The sequence below is a fragment of the Geotrypetes seraphini genome, chromosome 1 (assembly GCF_902459505.1).
Source record: "Geotrypetes seraphini chromosome 1, aGeoSer1.1, whole genome shotgun sequence".
NCBI classification, from domain to species: domain Eukaryota; kingdom Metazoa; phylum Chordata; class Amphibia; order Gymnophiona; family Dermophiidae; genus Geotrypetes; species Geotrypetes seraphini.
In genome coordinates this window covers 432,434,488-432,448,151 of record NC_047084.1, presented here as the reverse complement: position 1 = coordinate 432,448,151, position 13,664 = coordinate 432,434,488, and the positions used below count along the sequence as shown (strand labels likewise).

General features: G+C 45.3%; 1 protein-coding gene across 1 annotated transcript in view; it reads right to left on the bottom strand.

The window, feature by feature from the left end:
- TEK (TEK receptor tyrosine kinase) overlaps positions 1–13,664 on the bottom strand; it is a 239,531-nt gene that overhangs the window by 47,372 nt on the left and 178,495 nt on the right. Inside the window, exons 16-17 of the mRNA XM_033919424.1 lie at positions 13,396–13,506; positions 10,123–10,313 (exon numbers count right to left, since the gene is read on the bottom strand). Of these exons, the coding sequence (XP_033775315.1) occupies positions 10,123–10,313; positions 13,396–13,506 (302 nt within the window). The remainder of the gene's footprint in view (positions 1–10,122; positions 10,314–13,395; positions 13,507–13,664) is intronic.

Sequence of the window (13,664 nt, the reverse complement as noted above, 5' to 3'; positions counted from 1 at the left end):
AAAGAAAAAATCAGGGGAAAAACCCCCCGAGGGTCCCAAGGGACTCCCTGCCACAGCAGGGGACCCAGCAGAAACCTGCCCCTGCTTAGACAAAACAGGGGGAAGGTCACCTGAGGTGGAAGACAAAATGGAGGGGCCAGACAGAGAAGATGGCGTCTTTCCCGCCAAAACAGCTCCCTCCATAGCCTGCAGCGGCTGAGAGACCTGAACAGTCTCAGCCGCTAAAGCAGGCAAGCCGGCATCAGCTGTCAAAATATCAGCTGAGAGGGAATCCTCTAAAACCCGACCGTCGGCGGCTCGGGGAATCCCTCCGTGGGCGGACGAAGAAGACCGGGCTTCTCCACCGTTCCCTGCCGACTCGCGAGGCACCATCGGCGGGGAGCTCTGGGCGCCTGCAGCCGCTGCCGACGGAGCTCCTCCACCGCACCGGCCTGAACACCGCTTGCACAGGCCGGCCGCGAGTGCCTCGCGTCTGGAGCACAATGAGCACTTTTTCCCTTTAGAAGTGCTCATTGCTCCATACGCGACCTAGCTGTAAAAAAGTGCCGGTTAGTTGAAAAATACAGTAAAATACAGTGTTCTTAAAGGGATACAACCCTCCAGACCAGCACTACCTCAGGATTTTTTTTTTTTTTTTTTTTTACAGAACAGACTCCACAGGCTCTCTAAGCAATATGCCTTGCTTGATTTAGGGGGCAAGGCTTACTGCTGAGGCTCCTCTAAAAAAATATGGGGAGGTGGAGGAAGTGGGGGGAGGGACCCCGCTCGAGACCCGCCGGGTTTGACACCCCCGAGGTCGGACGAACCCCCAAACAGAGTCCGTCCAAGCTCCGTCCGGCCAAAAACAGGGACAATAAACCCCCTAAACAAATTCCAACAGCCCTACCAAGGGAGATGGGTACAGATCACATCAACACCTGCTGGAGACTGAAAGAAGACTGAGGGAAATAGAGAGGAGGGGCTAGGATATACTGTCCCAAAGTTTTGTTTTCAGTCTCCACCTGCTGGTCATGATTAGATATATACCCATTCGTAAAGTTAACCTCTACTGGTCTGGAGAGTGCTAAAGAAGTAATACATTTGCTGTTTCTTTTTTTTAAATCTTTATTTAGTTTTCAATGCCAACAAAAAGTGCAATACAATATACATACAAATAATAATAATCAAATAAGCACTTATAATCAATCAGTATCAATACAAAAATAAAACTCCTTCCCCCATCCAACATTACCATCAGGGAATAATACCAAACAAAAAAATATACCCCCACCCTCTCCTGGATGTGTGGGTGCTAAAACAATAGAAAATAAAGATAAAGATAAAGGACAACTATAATGAATCCACAAAAGATGTCAATGGACCCCAAACTAGTTTGAATATCTTAGTATGCCCTAGCATGTCAGCATTCATTTTCTCATACTTATAACTTAAGCATAAATTTGCCCACCAAGAAGCAAAACTAAGGCGATCTCAATTTTTCCAATTGCGAGTAACCATTTGCACGGCTATCCTGGTCATAATAAGAAAAAGCCGACATTTATATCTGTCCAATGAAGGTTTAATATGCAATATCATCCTACATATGACAACCTCATACGTCAATGGAATCGATGACTCCAGTATTAATCTGTCCCCATATTGACTTCCAAAAGTTGAGTATCAAAGGACAATAGAATAGCAAATGATCTTAAACACTTGAATAGCCAAGACAAGAGAATGTGGGAAGCTTGAGAGAGGAGATGGGCTGAAGGGGAGGGGAGTGCAGCCGAGTCAGGAAATAGACTGGAGGGAAAAGAGGTTAAGAGAAGTGATTAGCAGGAAGAGAAGTTGGCTGAGAGTGAAATACTGTATCTCAATGACTTTATCGCTTAGAAATTTGTATAAGTGTTTTTATCAAATTTTAAATAAACTTGAAACTCCTTAACGATAGGGAAAAGGAATTGGTGGGACTCATATACCACCTTTTTGTAGTTTTACAACCACACTCAAAGTGATATACATACAGGTACTTTAAGCATGTTCCCTATCTGTCCTGGTGAGCTCACATTCTGTCTATTGTACCTGGGCCAGTGGAGGATTAAGTGACTTGCCCAGAGTCACAAGGAGCAGCCAGCATAGGGTTTGAATCCACAACCTCAGGGTTGCTGAGGCTGTAGATCTAGAGAACCACACTATAGATATACTTTTTTGTTATTCAACACAATACTCATAAGAAACATAATGAATATATCAAATACGTAGATTGTTTCAGAATTTGAGAGAGAAGGGTATGGATCTCCCACCCTACCTGGTTAGTTTGTTGTAGTAGTCATTTGGGGGTCATGTGAATTTTTAAATGCTAAAATGGGGTCACATCAACTAATGAGAAGCACTGGGTTATTTGAGCACATACATCGGTCTGAATATTGAACTCGGGGTGATAATTAAGTTCACAGCAGTCAGCGGTTATAAAGCTGCTAACAGCTGTGGGGCTGAATTATACTCAGATATTCAATGCTACACCATATCCATGCACCAGCATTCAATATCATCTCATCCGCAGACTCAGAAGTTAAGCAAGTGCTGACCAGTATCCAGTGCCAGTACCTGCATACCTAACTGGGCAAAGATAGTCTCCTTCTTTTCATCTATTCATCTATCTACCATCTTGGTTTCAACTCCCTGTCGTCCCATTTCCAGCATTCCCATCGCTCCCTCTGTTTATTCTCCCTTCTGTCTCTGATCTCTAATCTAATCTATTGGTTCATAATTGTGTATGTTTGCTTGTTAGTCGCTTAAGTTGTAAGCAGGTTATAAATTTTTTAAATAAATAATCTAATCTTTCATTTCTAGCCCGTTTGATTCTCGTAATAGGTTCAAAGCAGCTCACAAGAAAACAGATATCGTAAATGTAGACAGCACATAAAAGTAATATGCTATCATGTAATTAACTATTACAACTTAGTGAGCATGAAACTCTTAATTTAAGAATCTCTCAAACAGTAAAAATTTCAATCCCTTTTGAAATAACATGTATGATGATTGATTCGTCAAGGAAAGTGTATGCATATTCCAAATTTTGAGTAGATTGATGCATAAAAGAATTCACCAAATACTGCTTACATTTTACTCCTTTGAAAGATGGACTTGCTAAATCAAAATGGTGAACTAAACAACTAGCTTAATTGACAAACTCTGATATACAAGACCTCTACAATAATCTAGGTGTGACATAATCACACTGAACCAACAATCCAAAATGCTGACTCATGAAAATATGCTTGGATTGATCTTTTTTTTTTTTTTCATAAGTACTGCCATCTCCGGATCAGACCTTCATAAGAACATAAGAAAAGCCCTCACCAGATCAGACCAAGGTCCATCCAGTCCGGTGATCCGCACACGCGGCGGCCCATTTAGGTACTCCTGATTGAAGAACCAGATATATACATAGCCCTCAATACAATTTGCAAGAAGGTGTGCATCCAACTTGCGCTTGAAAATCCCAGAACAGTAGTCTCTTGTCACAACATCCTCTGGGAGAGCATTCCAAATTCCAGCACGCGCTGTGTAAAAAAGTAACTTCCTGACATTCGTCCTGAACCTGCTGCCACTCAGTTTCAGTCTGTGATCTCTTGTCCGTGTCACCTCCGAAAAAGTTAGCAATGCTTCTTCTTGGTCGATTTTATCAAATCCCTTATATTATTTTAAAAGTCCTCTATTAAATTCCCCTCTTAGTCTTCTCTGCTCGAGGGTAAATAATCCCAATTTCCTAAGGCGCTCTTTGTAGCTCAAATTCTCCAATCCCTTGACAAGTTTCGTGGCTCTCCTCTGTACCCTTTCCAGCAGAATTATATCTTTCTTGAGGTATGGAGACCAGTGTTGGACACAGTATTCCAATTGAGATCTGACCATTGCTCTATAAAGTGGCATTATTACATCTTCCGATCTACTCGTAATCCCCTTCTTAATCATGCCCAACATCCTGTTTGCTTTCTTCGCCGCCGCCGCACATGTGCCGAAGGCTTTAGGGTTCTGTCAATCAGTACCCCCCAAATCCCTTTCTTGTTCACATTTTGCTAATGTCACCCCCCAACATCTCTATACTTGTGTTCTTTGTTTTTTTTTCCTAGATGCTATCACCTTGCATTTGTTTATGTTAAAATTCATCTGCCACTTTGTTGCCCATACTTCTAGCTTGTTCAGATCCTTCTGGAGTTCCTCGTAGTCCCTTTGAGAGTCAACAGCCCGACATAGTTTTGTATCATCTGCAAACTTTATTATATTGCAAGTTGTTTCCTCCTCCAGGTCATTTATAAAAATATTGAACAAGATAGGCCCAAGAACCGAGCCCTGGGGCACTCCGCTAGTCACCCTCTCCCAGTCCGAGAATTTCCCATTTATGTTAACCCTCTGCTTTCTGTTCTCCAACCACTTGCCGATCCATCTGTGCACCTCTCCTCCTACTCCATGGCTTAGTAGTTTCTTCATATAGCCTTGCATGCGGAAACCTTGTCAAACGCTTTCTGGAAGTCCAAATAAACTATGTCCACTGAATCTCCACTATCTACTTGTTTGTTCACTTTCTCAAAGAATTGTAGTAAATTTGTCAAACATGACTTCCCTTTCCTGAATCCGTGTTGACTAGCCCTTATTAGGTTGTAATCCTCCAAATGTTGTACAATGTTGTCTTTAATCAGTGTTTCAATTATCTTCCCAGGAACCGAACTGAGGCTCACAGGTCGATAGTTCCCTGGATCACCTCTTGATCCTTTTTTTAAAATTGGGATAACATTTGCTATCCTCCAGTCTTCTGGTATTTGCCCGGTTCTAATTAACATATTAGCCACAGATTGTAACAATTCACCAATTTCGACCTTAAATTCCTTTAATACCCTCGGGTGAATTCCATCCGGTCCAGGGGATTTGTCGCTTTTCAGTTTGTCAATCTGAAAGTATATCATGTCCAACGTCACATTTACTGTTGTGAGTCTTTCTTCTATGCCTCCGGTAAATATCTTTCCTGTGTCTGGCACTGTTGAAATGTCCTCATTTGTGAAGACAGAGGTAAAAGAATGAATTTAAACCTATCGGCAACCTTGTTTATCCTCCTTAATTGCCCCTTTCTTCCTTGATCGTTGAGAGGGCCCCACTGCCTCTCTTGCTGGTTTCTTACCTTTTATATATATCTAAAAAAGGGCTTGAAGTTTTTGGTTTCCTGTGCTATCTTTTCTTCATAGATCTTTTTTGGCATCTTTTACCACTTTATGACACTTTTCTGATCTCTTTTGTGACAGTTCCAGGCCTCTGGATGTTTTTTTCTCGTTTCCATTTTTTAAACGAGTTCCCTCTTCTCCCTCACTGCATCTGTTCACCTCTTTTGATAACCCCAACTGGTTCTCCTTTTGTTCTTCTTTCGCCTTCCTTTAGATATCTTCGGTATGTGAAGATTCTGTGCTTCTGTGATGGGTGTTTTTCAGCAGAGACCATGCTTGATCAACTGTCTGGAATTTCTGCTTTGTCTTCTTGAGCCGTTTTCTAACCATGGATCTCATGTTGTCATAATTGCCTTTTCTGAAGTTAAGAGGTCGTGGCTTTATTCTTGATTGGTTTCCCCTTTCCGATGCTAATGGTAAAATTGATCATATTGTGATCACGTTGTCCCTATCGGGGCCTTAACTTTTACATCAGTCGCTCTTCCTGAAATTCCCATTATAACCAAGTCCAGGAGTGCATTTTCCTCTTGTCGGTTCTCCTACCATTTGCTCCATGAAGCAATCTCCTATCATTTCCAGGAATTTTATCTCCTTGCCGCAGTATTGACGTTCCCAAATTCCAGTTTATCCCCGGAAAAAGTTAAAGTCTCCCATGATCGTCATATTGCCTGATTTGCATCCTTCGGTCCATCAAGTCCGGCGATCCGCACATGCGGAGAGGCCCAGCCAGGTGTACACCTGGCGTAATTTTAGTTACCCATATCCCTCTATGCTCTCTCGAAGGAGATGTGCATTCTAGTTTGCTTTTAAATTCCTAGAACAGTGGATTCTGCAATAACCTCCTCTGGGAGAGCTTTCCAGGTGTCCACCACTTGTTGCGTGAAGCAGAACTTCCTGATATTTGTCCTGGACTTGTCCCCCCTTAGCTTCAGTCCATGTCCTCTTGTCCGTGTCACATTGGACATTGCAAATAATTTTTTTTTTCCTGCTCTATTTTGTCGATTCCTTTCAGTATTCCCTAATCTCTCATTTCCATCCTCTGTACTCGGCCTCTCAGATCTCACTTACCTTCACCAGCCCCAGCTTGAAAGCTGGTTATATTAACAGGAGTGATTAGAGCTGCCGCCTCAGCACCCTGAGGATGCAGGTTCAATCCCAGTGCTGCTTCTTGTGACCCTAGGCAAGTCACTTAAACCCTCCACTGCCCCCAGGTACCATATGTCCGATTGTGAGCTCCCCAGGACAGATATGGATAATTACCGTATTTTCACGCATTAACGCGCTGCGTTATACACGGTTTTTACCAAACCGTGCATAATCTTGCGTGTTATACGCGTGAGTGCGTTGTACAAAATTTTTTTTACATAGTTCCCCCCGATGTCCGATTCACCCCCCCCACCCGCAGGACCGCGTCGCACCCCCACCCCGAAGGACCGCTCGCACGCGACCCGCACCCCACCCCGAAGGACCGCTCGCACGCACTCCACCCGCACCTGCACCCCCACCCTGAAGGACCCGCTCGCACCCCCACAGCCTCCCGACCCACCCCCCATCATGTAGAAGCTCCTAACGGTGTCCTGCTGCTTCCTCTTGGCGGACCCGGCCCTTCTGTGAGCCCTGCGCCTTCGCTCCTTCTTCCAGTAGTCCCGCCCTTTCTCTGACGTCAAGCGCCTCTTGCCCCGCGACTCCCCGACACGATCGGGGCAAAAAGGGAGCCCAAGCCCTCTTGCCCCGCTGACTCCCCAACTTCCCCGACAATATCGGGCCAGGAGGGAGCCCAAGCCCTCCTGGCTCTGGTGACACCCCCCCCCCCGCTAGTTGTTCGGGCCAGGAGGGATCCCAGGCCCTCCTGCCTTCGACGCAAACCCCCCTCCCCCCAACGACCGCCCCACCCAAGAACCTCCGACCGCCCCAACCCGACCTGTGCCCAAGGCCCCCCGCCCCTAGGAGGGACCTAAGGCTCCCGGGCCTATTCTGATTGGCCCAGGCGCCTTAGGCCCCACCAGTAGGTGGAGCTTTGGGACGGATGGGCCAATCCGGCCTCATTCCGTCGTTGGCTGCCTGCCAGACAGGCAGGTTTGGCTCCCGTCTGTCCGGCCAACTACACAAAGGTACGGGGAAGGGGTGGGGGTGTCGTGGGGGTCGGCCAGGGGGGTTGCGGGTCGGTTGGGGGGGCGGTCGGAGGTTCTTGGGGGATGGTCATTGAGGGTGAGGGGGGGGTTTGCGTCGAGGGCAGGAGGGCCTGGGATCCCTCCTGCCCGTAATGTAGTGCGGGGTGGGGGGTAGGGGGTCGCCGTGGCCAGAAGGGTTTGGGTAGCCCCTCCTGGCCCGAACGAGGGGAGGGGGTCGCCAGGGCCAGGAGGACTTGGGCTCCCTCCTGGCCCGAACAACTAGCTGGGGGGGGTCGCCAGAGCCTAGAGGGCTTGGGCTCCCTCCTGGCCCGATATTTCAGGGAGTTGGGGAGTCGGCGGGGGCAAGAGGGCTTGGGCTCCCTTTTGCCCCGATCGTGTCGGTGAGTCCGCGGTTGGCTGGGGCAATAGGGCTTGAGCTCCCCTCTTGCCCCGATCGTATCGGGGAGTCGGCGGGGCAAGAAGGCTTGATGTCAGAGAAAGGGTGGGACCGCCGGAAGACGAAGGCAGCGCAGGACGCAGGGCTCACAGAAGGGCCGGGACCAGCCCAAGAGGAAGCAGCAGGACACCGGTAGGAGCTTCTACATGATGAGGGGGGAGGGGTCGGGAGGCTGTGGGGGTGCGAGCGGTCCTTCAGGGTGGGGGTGCGGGTGCGAGTGCGTGCAAGCGGTCCTTCGGGGTGCGGGTGCGTGCGAGCGGTCCTTCGGGGTGGGGGTGCGAGTGGTCCTGCGGGGGGGTGAATCGGACGTCGGGGGGCATCAGGCTTTCAGGGTGGAGGACAGGACTTCAAGGGGGAGAGGAGAGTCAGGGCGGAGGAAAGGAGAGTCGGGGTGGCCAGAGGAGAGTCGGGGGTGGGTGAAAGGAGAGTCGGGTGGCGACGGGAGAGTCGGGGCAGCATGCGCGGTATAAGGGTGTGCGCGGTATATAAAAATTTTTTTTACATACATGTCGGTTTCCCGCGCGCTATACCCGTGTGCGCGTTTTACACGGGTGCGCGTTATGTACGTGAAAATACGGTACTTAGAGTACCTGCTTACTATTCAATATATTATAAACCACTTTGATATATGCAGAGGAAAGGTGGTATATCAAATAAAGATAACCATATCCATAACATGTTCTAGCAGTCCAGGGCATAGGAGCATGCACTCATACACACATTCATCACCTTTTCTGGAAGGAAATAGCTCCTCATGTTACCTGTTGTTAATCTCAATGGTGGCCAGTATCCGCAGGAAGAAATGGTTGTATTACCAATTAAGGTACAGAGATTTATAGGTTGGTGTGTTAAGTCAATTTGTAAGTGCAAAATATCCTTAACATGCAAAGATAATAAGGGATCAATATTTAAAGTGATCTAGCCAGCAAGAAACACCTGCTGGCCATATAAATCACATGGATAGGGCTATCTGCTACCATACGGCAACACTTAACTTGGCAGTGAAACTGAATATCACCACAGACCTCTAAAGTGAAATCTGGCTATTTTGTGGGTCCAGGAGTGGAGTCAATGCTAAGAACATAAGAATAGCCTTACTGAGTCAGACCAATGCTCCATCATGCCCAGTAGCCCGTTCTCACGGTGACCAATCCAGGCCAAAACCCAAGGAGTAGCAATATTCCATGCTACCGATCCAAGGCAAGCAGTGGCTAACCCAGTCATGGGCAAATTACGGCCCGCGGGCCATATCCGGCCCATTTAGTTTTTTAATCTAGCCCGCCGACCATCCAAACCCCGCCGACCACGAACCCTACATATCTCCCTCCAGAGCAGTGTCGGGTCGGCAGCATTCTAAACAGGCTGCTTTGTGGCCTTCTCTCGTCGGGGAATTCAGTCTGCAGCATCACTGATGATATTATCCGTAACGCGGCACACAGAAGCCCCAACGAGAGAAGGCCGTAAAGCAGCCTGTTTAGAATAAAGCTGGATATTCAGTGTCAATGCTTAGCCATGGAACAACAAAAAACAAGAAGACGCAAATTTCCACAGCAAATGAACAAGTCCAAACAAAAGACACTGTGGAAATAAAATGCTCTCGGACCTTGGAGATAATTTATTCAAGATTTTCTTGATAAAAGCAAACAATAATAAAACAGTAGAAAAACTCAATCCACATGTGTCTTTTAGAAGGACCCTCACAATATATGTGGCCTTAATTAGCAGAGAAAAAAAATCTCTCTTGAGTGAAGCAGCATATAAAGTTTAATAAACAAATAGCCACACTCTTTCAGTTCAGTCCATTCCAAAAATATCTATGATCCACTTTAAGTAACAGTTAGCAAATACTCCTAAAGTGACCTCAGCGGCTACACTCAAGCATCATTTTTCATGTAAAGCTTAAGATATATAGTAGCCAGCCTCCTCATTGGTCACATTATTTTATATATTCATTCATTTTCTATTATAAGATTTTAGGTTCAGAAGAACTTATCTTTAATGATATACTGAATGGAGCCCCGGTCATGTGAATACAAATAAATACAGTATTTTGTGATACTCGTATTTAGCTACAGGATACAGATGAGGAAAGGACTCATTTGTTTCCTGTAGACCGGTTATTCCTCCTTGGTATGCAAATCTATCACATGCATATTCACTGTGGATATCCTGAAAACTTGAATGGATGGGGTTTCCCCAGTACAGGTCTGAGAACCCCTGCTGTAGCCAAATGCCACCAAAAAAAAATGGCTGCTAATCCAAACATGTTTTCTTTGAGTTAGTACATTGGTCTCTTAGCAATTAAGCCGTCAATGTTTTCAAGAGGGTGCAGTCTTCACAAAAGTGGCCTCGAGCATACCTGTTTTTGGCTCAAGTACTCCATCCCTCTGGCTACATCTGCCGCAAAGTGCAGGAGTTGCTGGGAAGACAGTGTGGAGGCAGTGCTGTTGGCAATGGCAAATGCTGGGTCTGTCTCTAATACTCTGCTTTTCCGAAGGAAGTCCAGCAGATTTCCGTGAGGAGCATACTCGATAGCAAGGTACAAATAGCCTATAAACCAAAGAGTAAATGTTAGGCACTTGAATCATAAAAATATAAAATGATTTCAAACAGTACATCTATGCAATCTACCAGCACTATAGACTGAAATGCTGTATTAGAAGATAATAATAATAATTTCTTTTTATATTCCGCCTAACCAGCAGTTCATAGCGGTTTACACAATAGGTACTCGGCATACAATATAAAAATAACATACTGACAAGTTGTGCATAATCTGTGATGATTATCTTCATTCTGACACCACCTTAGAACCAAATTTGGAATTAAATACCCTTTTCCAGATTTTGCTAATGCCATTAAGGCTGTACAACTTGTTCAGAACCATATTGTCTTGGTACTTATAGAGCTAAACTGGTTGCCTATTCAGTATAGGATTCTCAATAAAATCCTACCAATGATTTAAAAGCCTGTTAGGGGATTCATTGTTCTGTTTCCTTGTTGTCGATGCTTTGCTCTTTTGTTAGGCTGTTGCGCACCTGCTTACATGCTGCTTTTTATGGGTTAGAACTTTATTTTGGTTGTGATGCAAAAATACAGTAATCCTTAGATGGGGTGGTCGGGAGGGAGAATAAGTGGCTGAACAGTCACGGTGATATGAAAGATGCGAGTATAGCGGAGTTTTAGCTAAATTCTATAAATGGCATCCAAATTAGCACTATTCTATAAATGACGCTCAGGCAGGCTCTGCGTCCAATTTTGGGTGTGAGGATTTATATCGACTGAAACTTGCCCCCTCTTTTACAAAGGTGCGCTAAGCTTTTTAAGTTGATGTTAGCTACTAAATTCACATTGGGGAATGTTATCAGTTTAGAGCAGGGGCCCTGGGCTTCCCTGGGCCGCATTGTCCGAAAAAAATGTTTCTGGGGCCGCGCAAACGCTGCAGCAAGATAGAGGAGGGAGCCGGCAAGACGGTAAACACCCAGGGGCAGCAGAGGAAAACACCGCATCGCCCTTGACCAGGGCCGCACAAAATACTTCACTGGGCCGCAGGTTGGACACCCCTGGTTTAGAGGTTTGGGAGATGTTTTTACATGCCACCACTGATACTGCTATCATTTTGCAGTGGGGTCAGTTCCAGCAATACCTTTGAGTAACTGGGCTTCAACTAAATCAGCATTTACTCAATTTTCCCTATTAATTAGCGGTAATAGTTATTTATTTATTTATTTATTTATTTATACGAAGAAAATAATTGTGTTTTAATTTTGATACAGATTGAAGAATGGATGGCTACTTATGCTGGTCGAATGTACTGGGCAAAGCATTATTTTTCAGGTAGCAGCAGATGTTTTTTAAGAGCATAAGAATAGTCTTACTGGGTCAGACCAAAGGTCCATCATGCCCAGTAGCCCGTTCTCATGGTGGCCAATCCAGGTCACTAGTACCTGGCTGAAACCCAAAGAGTAGCAACATTCCATGCTACCGATCCAGGGCAAGCAATGGCTTGCCCCATATCTTTCTGAATAACAGACTATGGACTTTTCCTCCAGGAAATTATCCAAACCCTTCTTAAAACCAGCTACGCCATCCTCTCTTACCACAACCTCAACCTCTGGCAAGCTCTTATGCTACAAAGAAAGTGGCACTCCTGTGATCTAAAGCTGAAGTTTAACAAGTGGCAGGCTTATTCCCTATAAAGTGTCAATTTTGAGATGCTCCATAGAACTTTTTTGTTCCTAGTGGGCTGCACTCTACAGAAGGGATTGGGGGAGGCTGCACCCCATCCCAACTGATTCTGCTGAATGACTGTGAGCTCTGTTTTTAATTGCAGAAAATAAAGCTAATGCAATACTTAGAAACATAGAAGACAAAATAATTTAGTACTTCATGAAATTATATTCCAATATGTAAAAAACAAAAGGAATTGACCCCAAAATATCCACAAAGAAGAAAATCCAGAGAAAACAAAAAAACTCTGTGGAGTGACGATGTTCCTAAATGGACTTTATAGGACCCCCAGGAATCCCTGAAGAAGAGTTTTTGTCGAAACGCGGACCATGTTGGGTCCTGTATCCCTAGCGGACTAGGTCCTTTAAGGCTCTTATGTGGATGATTTATTTTTATGTGGATGGAATTATTTTATGTAGATGATTTCAGTGTACGTTTGGAACTTTGACACTTTCAAATAAAGTCCATTTAGGAACATCGTCACTCCAATATGTAAACAAGATATTGACATGTAGATTTCTAAAATTACTATTACTACTACTACTATGATTTATCATTTCTATAGCACTGAAAGCATACGCAGCGCTGTACAATCAATAAACAATAGACAGTCCCTGCTCAGAAGAGCTTATAATCTAATTGTACACACAGACAGGACATATAGGGGTTGACAATCATAAACCTAACTCTATAACCCTGATTCTATAAATGGCACCTAAATTGGTAAGTGCCTAGAGAAATGGTGCCTGCCAAATGTCAATCAAATTTATAGAATCCATCCATTCCCAAAGCAGTAGAGCCGATACTGACAACCCTCCTTCCCTCTGTTCCCGAAGCAGTAGAGTATCCTGACAAACCCCCCTCCCTCCCTCCCTCATGTGCCTGAAGCTGTAGTGGCTGCTAGCGAGCAGAGGAAGTGCCAGTAAACAGGCTGCTTCTGGCCAGCCCTGGCAGGGACTTTCCTCTGCCTCATCACATCCGACACGGCAGAGGAAAGGCCCTCTGACTGTTTACTGGCGCTTCCTCTGCTCGCTGGCTGCTGCAGCTTCAAATGAGTGAGGGGGGTTTGTCAGGATGCTCTACTGCATCGGGAATGGAGGGAGGGAAGGGGTTGTCAGGACTGGTTCTACTGCTTTGGGAACAGAGGGAGGGAGGGAGTGGGGGGAAAGAAAATGGGAGAAAAAAAGGGAAGAACAGGTGCTGGACCTACAAGAGGGGGTAGGGAGATGATAGAGTGAGGTGGGAAGGGAGATCAAACTTATCATTACAGTAACTCTCAAGCAACCAGAAACTACAACTATCTGGCATCCACCAATCCCCATAATGTCTTTATTTTTCCCAGGGCAAAAATTTAAGGTAATATTGATGAAATGATGAAAACAAAGTTAGTGCATATCCCTACCCCGGTGCTCACAAGCTCCTAAGAGATTTATGATATTGGGATGGTGCCCAAGTTTACAAAGAACTTCCAGTTCACCAGCAAAATCCCTGTGATCATCTTTGGATGCATACTCTGAAACAGAAACAAGAAAAAAAATAACATCAGTTCTATATTTGATATAGCTTTTAGGGCTTGAACCTGCATACACATGTTAGCTGTATGTACTATTATCATATGCTCATTATCACTGAAATCATGACCACAGACTTTGCTCCAGTTTTGAATATCAT